Here is a 21,842-nt window from a genome sequence, read left to right as displayed (position 1 = left end):
CTACCTCGACCCCGTGATAGTCCCTCTGCTTTCCTTCCTACTTCCTTCTTGTCTCCTTGGCTCCCTGTGCCCCACCCTCTCTTTCCTCTTCTGTTGTCCTCTCCGGACTCAGCAAGTGAAATGGAACGTGTCTTCCTGCGGAGAGCTGGCCAGAGAACAGCTGGAAGCTAGTGCTGGAGGGAGCTGCTGAGTGGTGGCCAGGAGCCCCAGGGAGGCTGGGCAAGCCAAGCAGGCTGAGCCCCAACATTGTGGGGCCCCTTTGGAAACCTTCCACCACCTTGCCTGCAGGTTCCAGCATGGGGGTGGTGCCTTGTCCAGAATTTCCAACTTTGGAGACAAGCCTAAGCCCTGTCTGCCAACCCCTGGGGACAGCATATGCTGGACCTTGACTCCGCCCTGTATAGGGGCCAAGCTCCTAGGATTGGTGGGATCTTGGGGAAAATCACCAAGGGCCAGGGCTGGGCTACAATGGGGGAAACTCAGGTCTCCTGGGGACATGATGAGATCATGGAAAGGATGTGGAGTAACGGGCTGTGTCACTCATTCATTCAACAAACATTCACGGAGCCATGGTGGTGTGCCAGATTTGGGTTTAACTCTGGGGACAAAGATGAATCAGGCATGGTCCCACCCTCAAAAAGACTTATATCCCGCCCCCATCCCCATCAGGTGGCTCTTGAGAACATGTTCCAGCAGTCAGCTCTGGGCTGTGCACAGGACAGGTTAACCGCAGTGGGAAGGGACTGAAGAACAGGTTTCTGAAGTTCCGCCGCAGGTGGTGGTGGCTGGGCGGTCAGGTATATTTGAGAGGTGACAATCCGTGTGGTCTCTGTTGTCCATGGGAGGATGGGGGCTTGATGTCTACAATGTCTAGTAGAGGCATAGTGCCAGCATGGAGAGAGGGCAAGCGGGGTGGGTGGGTTCCATGGAAGGGTTGGGTGATGTCCATGGGCCACTGGGCACCACTATGTCTCAAGTAGAGGGCAGTTCCAGAGTCAGCAATACCCTGGGTCATCAAACCTACCAGAGGTGAGGCTTGGTGGTAGCTGAGGTATGAGCAGAACAAAGAGGAAAGAGGCCAAGGACAGCTTTCAAGGCCCATGCGTGGACTGGGAGAAGAAAGCCCACCAAGAGCATCACCAGAAGAGAAAGACCATGATGAAGAACGCACAGGCTGGCAGGGTGCTTGGACACTGTGAAGTTGCAATTGTGGGTCTCATGAGACCAAACACCAGAAAGGGTGAATGTCAATATTGACTGGGCATGTAGGACTCACATCACTGAGTTCTGGGTCCCTCCTGGGGCTGTACAAAGAGTGGGGGAGAAATACCATTCTTCCAGCCCAGGAGGAAGGATGAGAGGGAAGAGTGTGGCTCAGAGGAGGAGAGGGTAGAAATTTAAACTTGACCTGTCACTGCTTGCTTTCTCCTAATGTCCCTGGCCTGAGGAAAGCAATTCAGTTCAAAAAGCCTTAAGGCTAAGGGAGTGTCAGGGCGTGCTCAGGGTTCAGCAGCATCTCTTGGGGTCCGCACCACAGACATCACATGGGGCACTCCGAACACCCCCAGTACAGCCTGGGGACACTCGGTGGATGGTACCTGCTTCTCCTGGGCATTGCAACACTTGGAATTTTCCCTAGCAGCTCTTGAGGCCTTCTAGGCAGATGTGGGGATCATAACTGAAGCACCAGAGCTTGTCTTTAAACCCAGTTCTTTGTGGAAACAGAGAAGGACTTATCTCATTGTCCAAAGCAGAGGCTATGAGCTCCTGGCAGGGAGTCCTTCCTCCTGGGCACTGAAGGTTGCCGCCACTGCTCTCTTCCAGCTGGACGAAGGAGAACCAAATGAGAGAGGATGGCTCCAGCCTAGCCAGGGACAGTTTTAGCTCCCTTATGATGGCATGCCTGCCAAGAGCTTTTACTCCTCCTGCGTGTCTGTGTCTTCAAGCTGCTCCCAGAGCAGGTCAAATAGGCACAGGCCTACTTGACATTTGGGGGACGAGGACACTGGTGACAGGAAAGACACTAGCTAGGGTCACAGGCTCTATGAGTTGCCTTCTGTTGCTGTGATAAAAAACACTCTGACTAAAAGTGGCTTAGGGGAGGGGAGGGTTTATTTTAGCTTACATTTCTAGGTCACAGTTCATCTCTCAGGAAAGATAGGTCAGGAACTTGAGGCAGGAACCTGGAGACAGGAACTGAAGTAGAGACCGAGGAAGAATGTTACTCACTGGCTTGCTCAGCTTGCTTTCTTATACAGCCCACAACCACATGCCCTGGGCTGGTACCCACCCAACCACTCACAGTGTGCTGAGCCCTTCTACATCAATCATTAATCAAAAAGAAAAGGGAAAGGAAAGCCCTGCAGACTTTCCCAGAAGCCCCAGGGGCCAATCCAATGGAAGTGATTTCTCTTTTGAGGTTCCCTCCTCCCAGGTGACTCTGGTCTGTGTCAACTTACCAGAAGCTAACCAGAACAAAGAATGAGTGAGAGACCCAGGGCTTGTCCTCAGCATGCAAGTCAAAGCCATATTCTGGGGGGCCTGTTCACACCTGTGCTTCTGTATGAAGATCCTGCTGGCTTCATTCCTCTCCCAGTCTTTGCAAATGCTGTCCTGCACCTGAAGCCCCTCCTTCTGTCTCTACCCAACTCCCTTCCTCACCTAGCAGCACTGCCTCCTGCAGGAAGTCTTCTCTGACACCACACGAATGTGGACACATCACACGTCTGCACAACTTCCTCTGATGTCTTGTGCATTGTAGGTAGTACCCAGATCCCCAAAGACAGATTCTGAGACAGAGAGGACCCAGAACGGAACTCAGACTGTCAGTAATCATTCAGCATGGGATATGCCACGGTCAGTGCTCACTAAACCAATGATGTAAGTGTGCAGAAAGAGAGAGGAGTCAAGGAGAAAAGGAAGGAGAAAAGGAAGGGGAAAGAGGAGGGAAGTAAAAAGCAAAAAAGAGGATGGGAAAGGAGCAAGGAAGGAAGAATAAAGAAAGAGAAACATCTTTTCACTGGGGTTTTAATGAAACAAAACTTTTCTACTTGGACCATGAACAACATGAGCCATGTTCACCATGCACTCCAACCTCTCCCTCTGACATAGAGAAGACTGAGACACTGGGAGGTGCCCTATGTGCCCAAGGATTCGGAGGAAGTATAGCAGACCCTGGACTCGAACCCTTAGCAAGCTTCCCTGTATGGGGAGCATTCCAGTGATCTCCAGGTGGACCCACAGCAGCTCTGACTGACCAGCTAGGGAGACAGGCCGGACTTGGGGAGGTGTGTCAAGCTGAGCGTGGCCCATCTGCTCCAGCCACTGCACAGGCCCTGCAAACACTGTCTGTCTCAGGAGCATGTCTATTTCGGCAGTTTGTCCACTGTGTTCTCGACCTCCCTGGGGCTGTCATCATGCTGACCCTCCTGCTTCTCACCTGTCACCACTCGTCACAGACAAGCAGAGTCAGAGGACGGTGATTAAACCCCCTGCTTTCCCATGCCCGAGTTCTGAGCTAAATGTAAGCAGGGAGGCAATGATCCATGTGAGGCATGAGGCAGACTCGCATGGGGAGATCCTAGAACACGCAGGAAGCATAGGCCAACCCAAACTACTCATACAGCAGATGTAGGGAAACTGAGGCCAGGAGGCAGGGATCAAGGAGAGGACAGGGCCTACCCCAGGCAGTCCTATGTCCACAGCCACTTGGCCTCCCCTGGACTCTCCCTAACCAGAGCTAGAAAAGGTATAGACATCTTACCTGTGCTCTGGTGAGGGGAGGCCACTCCCTTCTGGGCCCTGGACTGAATTCTCTGTCTGTGTATTTAATGGTGTCTCATACAGAGCAGGAGAGACATAAATGCTTGTTGAGAAAATCAGCAGTGGGCAGGAGGTGAGATGGACGTCAGACACATACACACACACACACACACTTCTGAAGGCCATCTTACAAGAGTCATCCTGTGCGCACCTCCTCCAGGTCACTGTCAATGTCTGCTGGGGTCTTGGATTCAGGACAGTTTTGTGGCTTCCCTGGTACCTAGGCCATCATAGGTAGACGGTGAAGAAGTGAATATAAATGCTTAGACCCACCAGCACATACTGAGCATGTGTAAGACCCTGGTCAAGTGTTAGACTGTAGCAAGGTGGTTTCTGTCCCCTGCAGGGCTCTCAGAGCACTAAGGAAAGGAGACATGGGTTGCTGGTGGAGTTTACAAAGAGGAGACATAGACTGTGGGGTTGGGAAGGGGGTGGTCTTAGAGCTAGGCCTTTCATGACGGTTGAGGCTACCCAGATGGACTGGTACTAGGAGCAGCTTTAGTGTCATTAGGTACAGTGATGCAATAGGCCGCTGCACGCCAACCTCTGTTCTCAGCCTCACAGACTGGGGAAGGTGATGTTAATCACTCCCACTTTACACTTGAGGAAGCTGGGACGCATGCAGAGGTGCAGCCTGTGAGCAGAGCTGGGGTGTGAATACAGGCAGGGTCGACCGGGCTTACATATCCTTGCTGGGACACGTTAGCTGGATTTAAAGGAACCCTGTTGCTATTGTATGGGGCATTCAGTGTCCCAATACCCATCCAAGAGACCCTTGAGGAACCCCACTGATATAATTCATTAGCCCAGACACAAACCAAAGGGATGGCCATCTATCCGCTGAAGGCCAACCTGGCATGTGGCAGAGACCATGCTTCATCTTCTGTTCCAGGTCACTTTCTGGGGAACAACACTGTCATCGACGTCCTAAGACAGGCAGGGCTGGAGGTGGACCACACACCTGCTGGGCAAGCCATCCACAGGTAAGCATCGGGGTATGTGGTGGCATCTTGGAGCTGTCTGACTGACTGATGCCTGACCACATGCTGTGGTGACTGCCCCTGTGACCTGGCCAGGCCTCACTGAGAGTTGTGAAAGACTGCTGTAAGATGGGGTCTCTCTTGGGAACAGGCTGGACCAGGCCTTGTGACGAGGTGATAGATGGGGTGAGCAGGCTGGTATGCAATATTGTTGGGATCACCCGGTGCAGTGGGAATGGGGGCAGAATGAGAATTTGCAAGATTCTTGGGGTTCAGATACAAATAGATTGGGCAGGGGCATAAGTGACCTCAGCTATCCTAGAAAGTCAATGGACAGCTAGGCCCTGAATGAGGGTGATGCCATAGGAAGAAGAGGCTACAAGTTGTTTGCTTCCCTGTGTCCATCTCCACTGCATGCCCCTTTTGCTGTCCCACCCACTCATGGTCCTTTGCTTGCTGCCTGTATCTGATCCATTGCTTCCTCAGGCTGTGCCCCTAGCGTCCAACCTTCCTGCCAAGACATTCTCACATTGCCCACAGAGCCGCTCTCCTCCCTCTGTGGGTTCCTATTCTGCACCACCCCACATACCATCACCCTGGAAGTTTCCCCAGGACAGGGCCCAGCTCTGCCTATCCCAGTATCTCTAGCCACAGCATCAGGCAACGACCAGGCTCAAGATCCCCTAAAAAGTGTCAGACTCCTCAAACCCAGAGATTTGTGCTCCAGCCATTATGCAGCAGCCTTCTTACCAACCGACAAGGAAAACCCCGTTGTGATTTCAGCCCCTGCCCTTATGGTTACAAGACCCAAAAACCTCAAAAGGCTTCCTTAGTCACAGACAAGTTGTATTGGCTGCTCACTCTGTATGTTTCTAACTCATTGTCATAGCCCGGCCAGGCAGGAACTATGGGTATTCCTGATTTAGTTAGGGCAGCTGAGCCTATCATGGACTCACTTGCAGAAGGACACATTTGTAGGGCAGTCTGGCTCTGCGGCCTCCCTCGGGTCCTAACTACTTCTTGTACCTACTCTAGGCACAGGGAACTCAAGAATGACTGAGACCTTGACCTCTGGAGAGGAAGCTTTCTTGGGTCCCCAGAGCATGGACTCCACACCATACCCACCTAGTTCCATGTGACTTCTATAGGAAGTTATGAACCTCAGTGTTGGGACTGCATCCCAGCTTCTCACTGCTTTCCTCAGACTCAGCCAGAAGAAGTTTTGGAGGGAGCTAGGACAGGTGCAATGAGGAAGAAGGGATGCAAGGTAGCCTGGGAGTCAAGGCATTCCTCTAGTTCCCTCCTGTTCTCTGGCTTCACCCTTCTCCCCACGCCCCCAAGGACCTCTCCCTTGAAGCTCATTGTGTGTGGCCAGGCAGGGCAGGGGAGGCAGGCAGGCCCCTATTCATCTTGGAGCGCAGGCCTTAGAGGAGGAGATCCCCACCTCTGCCCCCACCAGTTCTGTGCAGAGGATTCTCAGCCTTCGTCTTCTGTACAGGGGGATGAAGAAACTTGCAGGGCAGAGGGGGTGGGGAAGCTGAGGAGGCAACGACAATAAAAGCCATCCTTGGCCGCAGGTGCTTCCTGTAGCTATCTTTTTGTCTGACTGTTTTGAATTATCTCCTCAACAGCTGCAGCATCTCCAATAGCCTGGATCCTGGGAGTCTGGAGTTGCCATGGGGGCTGGGAGAGGATGAGCTGAGCCAATGGCCTTTTGCTCTTCAAAGAGAGAGAAACCCCTCACCCACTCAGTGTTGCAGTGTAAGGGTGGGATGGGAGGACAGGCTGCTTTCAGTCCTGGATACTACCTCCCTCGCACACTGTTGGCTTGGACACAATTCCTAAGACCACTTTTAACCCTCCAGGGCCAGATGTCCCCAAGGAATTCCTTTGGGGCCACAGGAAGCAAAGAATAAAAGAGAGAATGTCTGCAGGCTGAGAGGCATACCCTACGTTAAGCACAAATTCCACAGACATGACTAAATGACCCTTGAGTGGCTGCAGAGTCAGGTCCTTTTGTTCGGTGACCCACATCAGAGAGGTTTAGCAGGTATCAGCCATTGCGCTGAGTGGCAGTGCTCATTCAACGCCATGCATGCCATCCTGATGGAGCGGGTGCCAATATTCTTCCATCCCCTACCCAAGTGCTACCCATTCACAATGTGGACCATGAGTTATAAAGTGGGATGGGCACTGTATCAGCCTTCAGGCTGAGCTCTAGTGACAGCCCTGCCCTGGCCCCATTCAAAAGATGATCCATCGACATCCAATACAGCTTGAATAGCATCAACTCTTCAATGGTGTGGGCCGCCTACCACTGCCAGGCACTGCTCTAAGCCCTTCACCTGTAAAATCACAATATCCTCGAGAAGGTGCAGGTCATCATACCCCCATTATACAGGATACTGAGATACAGCAAAGTTAGATAACTCACCCAGAGACCCTTCACCAGGGCTACTGCTGAGTGAACCCATGATTAAGATCAGATAATAAGCATAGACCTCCTTGTCTAGCCGGCCCTCCAGCCCTGTGCTCTCACACCTGTCTCTGCCATCTGCTCATGCTCTCCTCCCCAGCAGTGTGGCCACCTGTGTGTTTTACTCTGTCGCCCACTTTAGGGTATGAGCCGTAGCGGGATGTCTGTTTGGGTCCCTGCTGATACGTAATTTCTAGGGCACACTGGCTGCAGGGAGTTTGTGGACTAGAGGATGGAATAGTCAATGCTCTGTCTCTCTATAAAGACCACGGTTGCCCTGGGTCCCTCTAGCCTGTCCCAGCGGTGGCATTTCCCTTGCTTGAAGACATCCCCGCTGCCCCAGCATCACACACACACACACACACACACACACACGCACGCACACACACACACGCACACACGGCTTACTCACATTCTGTTTCACTTTGCAGCCCTGCCACCGGGAGCCCGGCTCCCTCTCCCGAGGGCACCTCTTCTGCCAGTCCAGCCCCAGCAACCCCAGCTGCTGCAGTCCTGGAAGCAACCTCAGCAACCCCCACCACCCCTCCAGAGGAGGAGGATCCAGTCCTGTCCCCGCACCTCCTGCTCCCCGACAGCCTTAGCCAGCTGGAGGAGTTTGGACGGCAAAAGTGGCGCAAGAGACTAAACAAACAGCAGAGGCCGAGGCAGTTCAACGACCTCTGGGTCCGCATCGAGGACAGGTGAGCAGGGAAGGGACAGGCTGTCCAGGAGCTGTAGATTCCCAATCTCCTTTAGGGCTAGTGCATTGCCCCAGACCCTGCAATGAGCAGGCAGGGACAGAGGTGTCAGACTGGAAGCTTAGAGGCAGGCTCTTCGCTGACCTTTGAGGATCTCCCTGGGCATCTTTTGGGGTATGTAGAACATGTGCACATCTGACTTGGGAGGTTTATTCTCAACATAACAGCAAGTAGAATTCTCTGCAGTTTAAAAGGGGTCCTGAGATCCTGACGCAAGAGAATACCAAGTTTGAGGCCAGACTGGACAATTAGTAAGAGTATGTCTCAAAATAAAAAGTAGAAAGAAGTCTGGGGGTATAGCATCAGGATAGAGTGCTTGCCTAGTATGCACAAGGCCCTGGCCTCAATCCTCAGTACAGCCAGTAACTAACAGACAGTTAATTAGTTAACATTAGAATGAAGATGTGGAAGCATCCTCCGTGGCAGCAACAGAAGTCCACTGTGCCTGGCCTGTCCCTGATTCATTTGTCCCATGGATGGGGGTGAAAGCGGGAGCAAACATGGCAGGTTAAGTATATCAGAGGGTGACAAATCCCTGTGCTGGGAATATTTGAGCAGTATTGCCGTAGCGTGGAGACTCTGGAGGAGCCCCCGCCCTGTGAGAGAAAGGAACACCAGGCAGTAGATACTGTGGCTCCGGAGTGTTAACTGTGAGCCTTTCTGTAAACAGGCAGGTACAAAACACAGCCTAAGTTCTGGCACTCTCCCCACCCTCCTTCCATATGCTCCTCCTGTCCAACGCCTCCTGCCTCAGCCTGTGGCCAGAGCTCCTGTTGCTCCAAGATTCTGTCCAATACCCACATTCAGGTCCTCTCCTTTCCAGAGCAGTCTCCCTAAGTCAGCTGTGAGACAGAAATCTCTGCAGACAGTGAATAATGTCACTAAGGAATGTCTCAGGAATGGGCCAGAGTCCTCCCCCACTGTGGCAGCCCAGTCCTTCATCTCATGTTTAGACAGTGGAACATCAGAACCCGGAGTCCCAGTCTGGATCTTAACGTCATCCAGAATTTTCCTCTGCACCCTGAACAGAAGAATCACCTTGGGTACTTGTTAAATAAGCAAATCTTCAGCCCCACACAGACCTCATGCAGGAGAGTCAGAGGATGGAGACCTGAGGTGTATGCCCCAGGAGGTTCTAAGCAGCTCTAGGGAGTTCTGGCCCAACTGAGCATTCATGAATATGAACCAAGGTGTGAAGCTGAAGGGCCCGTCCTGGGCCACCCAGGGAACCAGAAGCTGACCAACCGGTACCTTCCACTTCAGGGCTCTTCTGTGGCCTGGTGCCTGAGCTAGTAGTGATAAGAGATTGATGTAGTCCAGGCCTCATCACAAAGAGCATGGCATGTACTATCGTGAAAAGACTTCTTCTAATGGGTAGCATCAAAGCCACTGAGCCCTTAGGTGTTGGTGCCACAGCACCTCCTCTGGGCTACTGAAGAATGCACTTGTGCAGAAACAGCCCTGCTGCCTATAGCAGAGGCCTCACTGGGGTTTTGTTGGCTGAGACACACTAAGATTGGGTACCCAGCATGGGCTGCTCCGCCTAACTGGGTGCGAGAGCCGAGAGTTTTGGAGAGCTGCATCATCCTGGCATGCTTACAGGCTACCCGAGTCCACTCAGAGCTCTAAATAGTCTGCTCACTCGCAGTCCTGGTCAATAGAGGACTCCAACTCATGGGGTAGCGGGAGGCTCAGCTGTCAGCTCCAGCAGCGAGCCGCCATCCCCTAACTGTGTCCGAAAAGGAAATGCCGACAAATGACACCAGACAGTTTCCATTTCACAACATGGACTCTGGAATACAGAGCCTGGCCTCTGGGAAGAAGGCAGCTTTTCTTTGGCAGAGGGAAGCCCCTCTCCACCCCAGCAGGTAAAGCCGTGGTCAGCTGATGCACCTCCCTCTGCTTAGGCTGAAAGAGAATGTTCCACCAAAGAGCAGTTTATTAAAGTCCCTCATTGCTTCTTGAGAAAGTGGGCCTTGCACTCCCTGGGAAGTCCCAGTAGGGGGTACAGGCTCTCACATTCAAAGGACTCATTCCTCTCTTCTCAGAGTCCCCAAGTCTCCAGTTTTCTGAGAAGGAGCAGAGGATCCGACAGAGCTCATTTGAAGCCTTTCTCAGAAACCAGATTTCCTGGAGCCCTATTTTATTCCACTTCTAGCTCTGCCCTCACACCCACCTGGAGCTGGCTCTTCACGTCCACCCCTGCTTGCCCGTCTGCCACCTTCACCCCTACAGCAGGGCCCCTGGGGGTCTTCCGCTCTTTGGTTTTGCCTGCCTCAGGGTTCTCGCCTTCTTCTCTGCCTCCCAGCTCCACTGGGTCCTCTCTAGGCTATGTGCCACCATGGGCTATACCCTGCTCCCCCATGCTGTTGTACTTGCTTCTCTCTGCTTAGGGTGGCATGCCAGTGAGCCTTTGTGAAGCTCCTTCTGTGCCAGGCACTTATATCTGTCACTTTATAGTCCTATCAGGAGTCACAGAGAGTAGGCCTATTTTACAGAGAAGGAATCAGAGTCATCCAGATCTGTGAACTTGCTGAGGGATGGAGACTCGAAACTGTCACCCAACTCTAAGGTTCATATTTGCCACCCACTATCTCAGGGCTTTTCCCATCCTCACCTGGCTTAGCTCTCCTCTCTGCCCTAGCCACCTATGGGAGCCTTTTCTTGGCACTGTTGCCCACACTACATTTCTTTGTTTCTAGGCTGGGGAATCCTGGGCACAAATCTGTTTTGGGTGGCTCCAGGTCACCCAAGGCCTCACTAGGTGGGAAGGGTCTTTTACTGTATGCTTGAGCCTGAGGAGAAGGGAGCCAGGGATGCAGGCTCTGAGTGCCTGCCTGGGACACCACCTGGAGCAGGCTGGCCTCTCTTTGCCCCTCATTACCCCAAGATGTAAACACAGCAGAGGAAGTTTAGAGTAGCAGCAGCCTGTGGCAGGATGATTTATGGGGACCCGTGGAAAGGGCTGAGTGTGTCCACAGATGGATGCATGGCAGAGGAGCATTCTCAGGAATCCCTTACCTCTGAGCACAGATAGACACAGCAGGGGAAGGTGTGACCATGGCAAGCCAGGACCCATAAAACATAGGTCTGTGGCAATCCTAAAGAGCCTCCTGCTCCACTAGGGCCTTGGCTGGTTCCTGGAGGTTATGCCGGCTCTCATTCTTCATGTCCTCAAGTCTGCAAGCATGCGTGTGTGTGTGTGTGTGTGTGTGTGTGTGTGCACGCATGTGTGTGTATGCACGTGTGTAAGAGAGAGAGATGGAGGCACAGTGACTGGCACATCTGGGCTGGAAGCACATTGAGGACTCACAGGTGTAGAAGAGAGAGTACCTTCCAACTGCTAGGCATTGGCCAAAGCTTGGCCCAGAGGTGAGCATCAGTGTGTAGCAGACACAGAGCCTTGGTGAGTGCCGCTGGACAAGTACAGGCCACACCCAGTGCACGTGTCAAAGCCCTCAGAGATGGGAGGGAACACAGTCCACCTCCAGAAGGGCTCTGCATGCCTCTTATCAGCTGCCCATCATGCTCAAGGTATTCCTCTCATTCCTCGCAATGTGGGGTGGTCCAGGGTAGCCAAAGTGTCCCTGTCAGGCCAGAACTGTACCTGAAGTGAGTGGTGCCCCATGAGGATTGGAAAATGAAGTCAATCAAAAGAAAAGAAAAAACACTGAAAGAATCAGACAGAGTAGTGTTGCAATCCCACCCCACGGGGCTTTGACAGTAAGAAGATGCCTGTAAAGCCAACATCAGCCCTATTGTGACCGTGAAGTGGCTGCTGCTAATGTCACTTTCAGAGTCTCTGGTTCGCGGTGTCTTGGGCTCAGTCTCCCCAGCAGGCTGCTTCTTGAGACCTTCAGTATGTCTTAGACTTAAAACCAATAGATGGGGGCTGTGGAACACCCACCCCCAGTTTAGCAAGGACATGTTGGGTACACGCCTGTCACCCATTACTGTGGATTAGTGCTGGTACCAGACAGTGACACATGGCTCTCAAGATAGTGTCACTGGAAAGGTCCTGAAGTCTCAGCTCTATAGGACCCTGGCAATTCCCATCTATGGGCCCATTTTTCACCTCAGGATGGAAAGTTGCTTCCACTTCTGACCCACTGAAGCTACTAGAACGCATGAGATGGTTAGCCCACAGTCCGCAAGGTTGAGGGAGGGTAACGGCATTTCTGGGGAAGGAGTCATGGCACAAGATGTGAAGGCTGATAGGCTCCAGGTACTGGGTGGAGGCAGGGGAGCAGCAGGCCAGCTGAACAAGCTGAGTCTTGGCCTACATCTGATTTTTTGGCCCAAAGAGGCCAAAATCCAGTTGGGAATCACAGGTTCTCCTCCAGTGATGACGTGGAGGATCCTGTCATCCAAGCCCTGCGTTCTCTAAGGCTGGTGCCCCTGCATCTCTCTGAAGGTCTCTAAGGAAGTAACTGGAGGCTGCTCCTCTTCACCAACCCCCGCCCCCACCACTCTCTGTGACTCCACTCAAGCAATAAAAATTTCTAGGCTTTGGCAAGGGACTCTCATCTTTGGTTTTTCAAAGAGCAAAAAGAACACTTGTGCCCCTAATTAGGTACCAGCTCCTCACATTAGCAAGAAAATTAATATCAGTGATGCCCAGTGCTGAGCCTTGGAGGGCTCCTAGAGGCCTCTGGTGCCAGAATTCATCCCTGTTCCAGGCAACCCCCAGAAAGGGGTGGCAACTGACATGGTGCCTGGCACCAGCCTCACTTGTCTGTGCTTTCCCTCGAATTTCTGCTTGTGATCTTACTTCTGGCTTTTGCGTCAGGAGAGCAGTTCAAAGTCCCTGACCCATCCTTGCCCTTCCTTTGTAGAGATTGGGAAACTGAGGCCTAGAAAACAGTGTTGACCCAGATTTACAGATCAAGCCAAGGAGGTAACGCAGACTTGTACAGAGCTCTGTCTTTCCAGCCAGCCAGAGGGGCCTTCCCACACTTGGGGGTCCTGTCAGCTCAGAGCAGACATAGCCCCCCAGTGCCCGCCATCTGCAGGGCCTGGGAATGTGCAGTGTGTTTGGTTTGGCCTCCAGACCGTTGTGCCATGAGACAATTTTCCCCAACATAAGCCTGGAAGGGGGTGGGGACCTGGACTGGGGACCAGCTTTGTGAGCTGAGTAAGCTAGGGAAGAAGGAGGGAGCTTGTACTCAGAGGGGCTCGTCCCCCTCCCCAGTCCCACTTCATTTTCCTGGGACTCTTTCCAAGCAATAAAAACACCACTTGGGCTCCAAGGGAGAGTTTTCATCTTTACTTTTCAAAGTGTGAAAGAAAATGCCTATAGGTGTCTTGTGAGACGTAATTCCCATTTGGTCTTGCCACTCTAGGACAGCCTGAGCCCTGGCTCCGGCCACCTCACAGGGCATCTAGCCCACTGCCCTCAGAGCCTCCCCACTACCCAGGCTGGGCCACACAGCAGCAGCTAGGCATGGACTTTTATGGTTGTGTGTGTGTGTGTGTGTGTTGCTTGCAGTTCTCTTTTTCATTAGACAAGAAAGGGAGGGTAGAGGCTGAGGTAATGACCTCTGCTAGGCACAGGCATTAATCTCCTCCAGGGGCTGCAGCCAACAAGGCCTCAATCTGACCCTGGAACCTGCACATTACTGTTCAGGGTCTCACCAGGAAATAGCACACATCCCTAATGCTCACTGTTCATGCTACAGAAACAGATGGCCCCAGTGCATCTCACCTTGCTGAGAATCCTCATCTCCTTCGAGCTCAGCAGAAACAGTAATATGGCATAGCTATAGCACTGAGCATGGTGGCTGCCTGTACTCAGAAGCACATTGCAAATGAGCGATGTTATTAGCGGGAGAGGCAGAGGCACAAAACTATTAATGATAATTTAACAAACAAAACAACAAAGCCTTCCCATGCTTCCCAGGGCCAGGCACTGTTCTAAGACTCCTCAGTAGAAACCTGATCTTCAAGCCTCCTATAACATATGTCCCACTATGACAGTGAGGTCAGTGGGAAGTAGAGAGTGTTTTACGTGAGCCTTCGCTTTCCAAGGTAGCAGGCAAGTCTCTAGAGGCGAGTGAGAGAGTAACAGCAAGACAGTGGACATGATGGGCATGAGGCAGAGGTAGAGCAGCCCAGTATAGTGAGATGGGGACACATGAGGTTGAAGGCCAGCATGGCAGGAAACTGAACCCACTGGGTTCTTTGAGCTAAAATGTGCAGAGGAAACCCCCTAGCTCACCTGTTTTGCATATACACATTATGTAGGAGTGCCGTGCCTGCCTGTTCTGAGAGAGACAATAGTCTTTGGATGTGCAAACCTGCTTTGCCCCAGAACCTGACTACCAGTAGCCTCCTTGAGGCCCACCATTACTGAAAGGGGTGGGTAAGAACCATTCTGAAGGCCTATTGTGACGATGGGAATCATGTTTGAACAGGTGACATGGGGGAAGCTCCAGCCAAGGTGGTTAGGATGATGTGGGGAGAATTAAGGCATATGTGCGTGCATGCACGTGCGTGTGCTCTGCTACCTTCAGCAACCTTGAAAGGAGCAACCAGGAGCAGAACACCTGTAGACAGGTGGAATCTATACTCTGGGAACCTCAAAGCTACTGCCTTCATGACTTTGCAATTTTTTCTGCCTGGGAGCCACCCCCATGATCGATCACTGGTGAACCCAGCCTGTCCTTGGAGGTCAGCTGAGCTGGCAGTGGGATTCTAGACTATTCCTCTTCCCTACGATCTCTAGTAAGGATAGAACTGAACACCAAGCTCTCTTCCTAGGAGGAGGCTTCTGATGATCTCTGTTTCCTCTTTCCAGCACCACTGTCTCACCACCCCCGCTGCCTCTCCAGCCTACCCCCAGCTCCGGGACCACCAAACCTTTTGTCAAGTTCTCACACCAACTCCAACAGCAGGACGCTGCTGGGCCTACCAGCAACTCAGCACCCACACTGGGCCTCCCCGCTGCTGTTGCTGCCACCATCGTCGCCCCCTTCCTACTACACACCCTTGGGCCTTCCTGACCTTGACCACCCTGCAGAGAAGGCACAGAAATCTGTGACCCCGCCCACCGTCTGACGTCACCTCAGAGGGTACTGACACCTCAAGGCAGTTCACACAGGACAGGGACCTTAAAACACCAGAGCTTTATTGTACCTAAATTACATCTTCTTTTTTGTAGAAGGTCTTAATTTCCCATAGTGCTATGGGGCTCTTTTGTAAAATATGTGTCCATATTAAAAGAGAAAATGTATTTATTCTATCGATAAAACTATTTTTATGTAGCCTATGTTATAGTCCCTGAATTAGCCCCATCACCAACCCAGGGAAGGAGCCCAGGTTCCCATGACCTCTGTGACCTGTGTGGACTGTGGCTTTGAGTTGGCCCCAAGCCTCCTAGTCAGGCTTGGCTTCTCCCACTGTAGGTACCTCTGAGGGCAAGCAGAAAGGCAGCCCCAGCTTTTGTGAAGCTGAATTTCATAGCCAGAGGCATGGTGGCCAACCCATCCTCCTCTTCCCTGGATGTACCCAGGCCCCGGAGGGACAATTTAAGGGGAAAAAATGCTGCTATTTTGAGGTCCTGAGTGTCTGTGGACTGGCCTTCCAGAGCTCCTGGAGAGGGTTTTTCCATCAAAGTGGAAGACTGGTGCTGAGGCAGGTGAACTCAGTTCCATGGTCAGATTGCTACACTGAGACCCAAAAAAGTGAATGGGATTTATTCAAAGTCACAAAGCAAGTGGACGATCTGTGTTCCAGTGGCACTGGCCTAGCTTTCATTTAATAGAAGCTGGTAAAACCACAGCTGCGTGAAGTAAGCAGAAGGACAGGAGTGGGCACAGGATGGTTTCAGGAGCCATCAGTTGTGGTACTGATGATGGTAACAGAGGACCATGGACCAGAAGCCTGCAGCAGGGTGGGCTCTCTGCAGTCTCCCTTCTTCATAGATCCTCACAGTAATGCTGTGGAGATGTGATGACCCTCATTTCAATGATGACACTGAACCCCCAAAAGAGTGAGAAAGATCCACCCAAGTTTTCACACAAACACACACACACACACATCAGTGTGATACAGAAACTACCCTTGTCTCATGGACCGTGTTCTGCCCCTGTTTCTGTCTGGAGAAGCACCAAGGGAGGCAGATCTCCCTAACTGGAACCCTCCCAGGCATCCTATAACAGGGGAGGAGGCTGTTTCACCAGCTCCCCCTGCTGGTTCCTGTAGCCAGGGGGCTCTAGCAGGATGATCAGCCAATATGGGCAGGCAGGGAGTTGAGACACAGGCTTACCTGTCTGTCCCCAGGGGCTGACCAGGGACACGGTGAATTTCAGCCCGCAGCTCAAAGCTGGGCTTGTGGCTCATTAATTATTTATGAGTCCTAGATTCTGAGAGCAGGAAAGACCCCTCACCTGTCAATAAAGTAAGGGTAATACTAAGGTCCAGAAAGAGGAGAGACTTCTCCAAGATGCCATAGCTGGCGCAGGCATGTTGACTCCAGTCCTGTTCTCTCACCCCGTTGCACATGGGTTTCCCTGGCAGCCTTAATGGCGCCTGGTTGGCTGCAACACTGCCATGCTAAGGTTGGCAGACGTCTCCCTTTTGAGATGGCAGGATTCTGGGCAACTCATTGGATAGTCAGGGGTCCCACAGGCATGCTGGCAGGCGGCAGAATTCTTTCCAGCTCTGCCCCAGTGGACAGGTTTAAGCCTGAGACCTGGCAGGATTCTGGAACTCTGCTTCACAGGGTCCCGCCAGCCCCATGGGCACCACACTGTAAACTGAACTTGACCTCCACCAGGACTGGAGTCAGTTTATCCTTGGCAAAAAAAAAAAAAAAAAAAAAAAAAAAAGTGACTTCCTATTGCTGAGCGGGAAGGGGCTTAGCTGACTTTTAAAGCGGGCTCAGAAGTTAGACATCAAACGGATCGTGCAGAGCGCTATTGGGATGAGATAAGTGTAAAGGAATTGGAAACACACAGGCCAGATTCCCCTGTTTGGGGCAGAGTATGGCATGAGATGTATGGAGATCAAGCTTGAGGTTAATTAAAGATGAAGCATTTGGGGAAACAGTCCAGGCACCTGACTGTGTGCCCAGACCTGTGCCAGGCGTGGGGCCAAAATGGTGAATTAATGCAGCATATAATCACTGCGAAAGCACAGTGCCAGGTTACACATACAGCCTGAATTGTACCCACCCTCCTGGGCCCAGAAGAGTTCATCATTAGGATGGGATAGAGGGGGCATCCTGGGCTACTGCTGCCCCAGCCCCAGTGTCAGGCCACTGCCTTTCCAGATCCCTTCTTAAGGAAGATGAGGAGTGAAGGAAGTGTTCCAAACTCTCTTCCTCGACCTGACTTTAAAGGTTTTTAAAGAAAGGCAATGTGCCATGCTTAGGGGCACATGTCTGTAATTACTGTTCTTGGGAGGCTGAGGCAGGAGCATCATAAGTTTGAGGACCAGCCTGGGAGGAAGGAAGGAAGGAAGGAAGGAAGGAAGGAAGGAAGGAAGGAAGGAAGGAAGGAAGGAAGGAAGGAAGGAAGGAAGGAAGGAAGGTGGGCACAGGCTGGCTAGACCAACAGATCAACAAATTTCCAGATTGGCATTAACCTAGAAGAGAACAATTATTGGTCAGACATCTGAGACCAACGGTGCTTGTTCCCTGGAGATCTGTAATAAGCCAGGGTTTGAGTAAGTAGCAAACTCAACTTGTTGGCCTACATCCCAGGAGGCCTCAGGCACAAAAACAAAATGTATGGCTAGGCCACTTCAACTTCATGTCCTGCTCTGAAAACGCCAGTAATCCATCAGCCGTTTCTCAGACTTCATGTTCTGTCTAGCTGGACTCATAAACACAAAGCTCCATTCCGTTGAGCGTTCCTTGAGTATTTTTAGAACTTTCGTTTTGACTTTGAGGCAGACAGAAAGATGGAAGGTCAGAGGCCCAGCAGATTAAGTGACCGGGACATGGTGAGGGGAAAAGAATCAGGGAGGTGCAAGGGCCAGTCCTCAGGGTCAGAGATCCAGAGTCTGCCATGTGTGGACAGCAACGGCTCGGAATATTCATCTCACACGGGAAGACCCACGTACATTCTCTCTACATGCAGTGTGGTCACTTGCTACTTCCTGGCCTCGTCTAGACTTGGGCAAGCCGGGGAGCTCAGGTGCTTTGCCCCACCACTCAGCCCAGTACTCTTATCACAAGAGATCCCAAAGAAGAGAACTGCTACCAAAAGAGAATTTCTTTGAAAAGGTGATACTCTGTGCAGGATTTGTAGTGTAAATGACATCCTGGGTGTTAAAAAACAGAATTGGGGTAATGATAACCATGAGATAAACACCAGGTCCTTCACTTGGCATTTCAAATCCTCCATGACCCGGCTCAGCTGACCTTGCTGGCCATTTTCATCCTTCCCACCCCAAATCTGACAGATGGAATCATATTTGTTATTTCTAGAATATACACAGTGTTTTATACATGTTACTACCCAGGGGAAGCTCTCTTCCCTTCTCCCAATCATGTATCCTGTGAGGATAATTGGGAGGGAGCATTAGCTCCAGGATGTCCCCCTAGAGCCCTTTGTGTGCCCCAGGACCCGTTACTATGCCCACATTCCAGAGCTGGGGCTGTCTAGATAGGAATGGCTCCCTGTTGGGAAAGCAAGCAATTCAATGGGGTAGGTCATGTGTCATTTTTCTATATGTCCTTCAACACGAAAGTGTACTCCTTAGATGCACTGAAAGGGACAAAGGAGGAAAAGAAGCAGACAAAGGAGGAAGAAAGTCTGGAGCTAGGAAAGGGGAAAGACAGCCTTGACTTTCTTTTTTGGGACAACTTTCACCTCCCCAGCTGGTAAAGGACAGCAGCCGAGGGCAGAGGTCTCTGGGTGGATGGAGAGGCAGAGTATGCAAGGCCCCAAGGCCCACTGGCTAAAGATGTGGTAGCCAGCTGGATGTCTTGGCACAGGACTGGTGTCAATGACATGGAGGTGCCCCCTGGCTCTGTAAGGCTCAGGTTCTTTAAACATTGCTATTTTTCCAAAAATTCATCTAAGCAGCCAAAAATATCACCCTGGCTGGCTGTCTAAGCCGGTAGATTCAGGACTCAGACAAGCCTCCCTAGCCACCCTCCCCCCATTCTTCCACAGCCCTGCCAGACTTGCCATGAGATGGCAGAAATGCCTGCAGCCCTTGGGCAGGGGATGTCATGGGGAGGAGAAGCTAGATTGAAACCCTGCCCATGGCTCCAGCCCAGAGCCCTTCTGTCTGTGCCCAACCCTGGGGAAGGAAAGACGGGGCTTATAAGGACCCTTGGGAATGTCAACTCCTCACAGCCTGTCTCCAAAGGCAGATTGGGATCTCCCCCCACCCCTGAACCATCCCTTTGCTTGATGACCTTGCTTAAGCCCCTGTCCCTCTTTAAGCTCCATTTCCTCTTGGACCATAGGGAGAGTTTCCTGAAGCCAGGAGGGGAATTCTGTGTATAATGTTGGGTCTCCTTGAAGGTGGGGTTCCACCCTTCTTTAGCCCAGCCTCCCATGTTGGCCCCGCAGGCAGCCATGATGAGAGCATGTGACAGACAAGAAAACTTTACTTAAAGGGCTCCTTCGGTCCTAAGACCTGTCCTGGGGAATGTGGTTTTGAACAGGATCCAAGTCTATGCTGCCTGGTGTGAGAGACCAGGGACTTTTAGGCAGGAGTCTCCCCGGTTGCCAGGCTGGGTGGGCGGAGCACTTGGCTCCAGGTGGGGAAGCTGGCCTTAGGCTTTGCCCAGCTCTAAGTCTCAAAGTCTCAGATTTGTTGGCTCTCCCAGTGTGCCTCACTGTACCAAGCTGGCTTCAGCTCTCCCAGTGTTTGTGCTTTTCGTCATCACCTCTTCCCTCACCCCTGTGAATTGTCATGAAGAGTTCTTTAAGAGTATAATAGAAGACAAAGAAAGATGCTATTAATGTTATTTTGCCAAAAATATTTTTGTAGCATAATATATTAATAAAAGATATTATGAACTTAACCTTGGTGTATCCATGTGCTGAACTTCAATCCCCTTCTCCTTCTTCAGGAATCTTTGGGGGAATTGCCTGGCTTGTGAGAGCCGGGACCTGTAACAGTGTGGCATAGACAATGCGAATGGCCCCATTTCCTATGCATAGATTTGGGTCTGGGCTGAGAAGGTGGCTTCAGCAAGGACCTTGTGGGTGCAGGGCCCAGCACTGGGAAGTGTGTATGACTCTTGCCAAGCAAAGGGAGATGCTCATGTTTGGAACAAGGGTTGTGCAGCTGTGTTACACACCACTGAGGCCTGGGCTTTGCTGGAGGAGCTCCCTTCTCACCGGAGATGTCACCACTTCGTGTCACTTTCGTCTCTGTGGTTCTCCTTGGCTCAGGCCTACTGGGAAATGTCTGCCAGTCACATCTATGTCTCTCTAACCTATTATCTCCCCTGCAGTTAAAGGGAGTTCTGCAAACCACAAAAATGACCATGTCTTTCCCTCCCTTGAAGACTCTAAAGTGCCTCCCCAGTACTGCTGGCAAAAGACATCCAAGCCCTCTCCGATCCAATCCCTATTTATGTTTCCAACAAGAAAACCATCTCTCCCTGTAGTCCCTCTCCTAGGATATAACACTCTATAGTCATTGCCTGTGCCCTCTGCTTCTTGGCTTTGTCTAGCTTGTCTTAGCACATGTTGTTGCTAGTGCTGCCAGGCTCCCTGCGTCTCCGTATCTCACACATTGATCCTTGGTCCCCTGTGCATCCTACATGCCCCAGCTCCAGCAGTCCCTTCTCCACGAAACCTTCTAACCCCCCATACCTAACTGGTCATGTGTACCCCGTGGAATGATGAGATCATTAGCGTACTCTCTTCCTCTTGGCTCCAGTACAGTACACCTGTGTCACCTCCAAGCACAGTGACTGATGGCTGCCACAGAGACACTATCTGTAGTGAGTGCTTATGGAAGAATGATGGAGTCCATGGAAAAGGAAAGAATGAAGGGGAGGTGGGTATCAAACAAGACACATGGAACACATGGAAGAATCAAGTGTCAGCTCCTGGGACCTGAGTTTCCACAGGAATGTCCACAGAACTTGGACATACAGGAGATGTCCACTGAAATGTTGGAAGTTGTGGGCTGCAGAGATAACTCGGTCATTGAAGTGCTTGCTATGCAAATATGAGGACCTAAGTCCAACCACTAGAGTCTGTGTTTTGTTTTCTGTTTAAAAAAATGCCAGGCATGGGGTACACATTTGTAATCCCAGTGGTGAGGAGGTGGAGACAGGCAGGTCCCTGGGCTCACTGACCAACCAGGACAGCCTACTTATGGAGCTGTGGAACAATAGACACTATCATGGTAGGCCCATTTCTAGGCATGGGTGTTAATACTGTGACTGCTGGCTAATATTTATGGATAATTTGTGGTATATCAGAAAATGTTCAACTCATTTGATTCTAGAATCTTTTCATCCTCAGAACTTCTACACATCAGTTCCATTTTTAAAATGAAATAACTGAGCTACAGAGATGTTAAGTAACATGACTGTGATCCCATAGTGAGTGTATCAGGCCTACAGAGATGTTAAGTAACATGACTGTGATGCCATAGTGAGTGTGTCAGGGCCAGAACCCACAGCCATGAGCCAGGCTAACCTCATTCTACTATTCTGGGGATGGGGGGGGGGGGGTGGACTGTGGCTATGAAATGGGTAGGGAAAGTATTGGCACCACAGGTGGGTGAGGTCAGGATTCCATGAGGTCAGATGGGTTCTAGAACCCACCCAGGACTTCGTTGTGTCTGAAAACTGCATGAAGGAACTCCAGGGAGATAGCTGTG

At 51.5% G+C, this 21,842-nt stretch overlaps 1 protein-coding gene across 1 annotated transcript in view; it reads left to right on the top strand.

Annotated features, from left to right (window-relative positions):
• The window catches only part of Trabd2b (TraB domain containing 2B), a 194,576-nt gene extending 174,628 nt beyond the window's left edge, over positions 1–19,948 (top strand). The window contains exons 5-7 of the mRNA XM_057785097.1: positions 4,715–4,805; positions 7,710–7,979; positions 14,833–19,948. Coding sequence (XP_057641080.1) covers positions 4,715–4,805; positions 7,710–7,979; positions 14,833–15,037 — 566 coding nt within the window. The 3' untranslated portion in view covers positions 15,038–19,948. The remainder of the gene's footprint in view (positions 1–4,714; positions 4,806–7,709; positions 7,980–14,832) is intronic.
• The last annotated feature ends 1,894 nt before the right edge of the window (positions 19,949–21,842 follow it).

This window comes from Chionomys nivalis, chromosome 11, assembly GCF_950005125.1.
Source record: "Chionomys nivalis chromosome 11, mChiNiv1.1, whole genome shotgun sequence".
NCBI lineage: Eukaryota > Metazoa > Chordata > Mammalia > Rodentia > Cricetidae > Chionomys > Chionomys nivalis.
The sequence above is the reverse complement of the archived record's forward strand: the minus strand, read 5'-3'. Positions and strand labels throughout refer to the sequence as shown.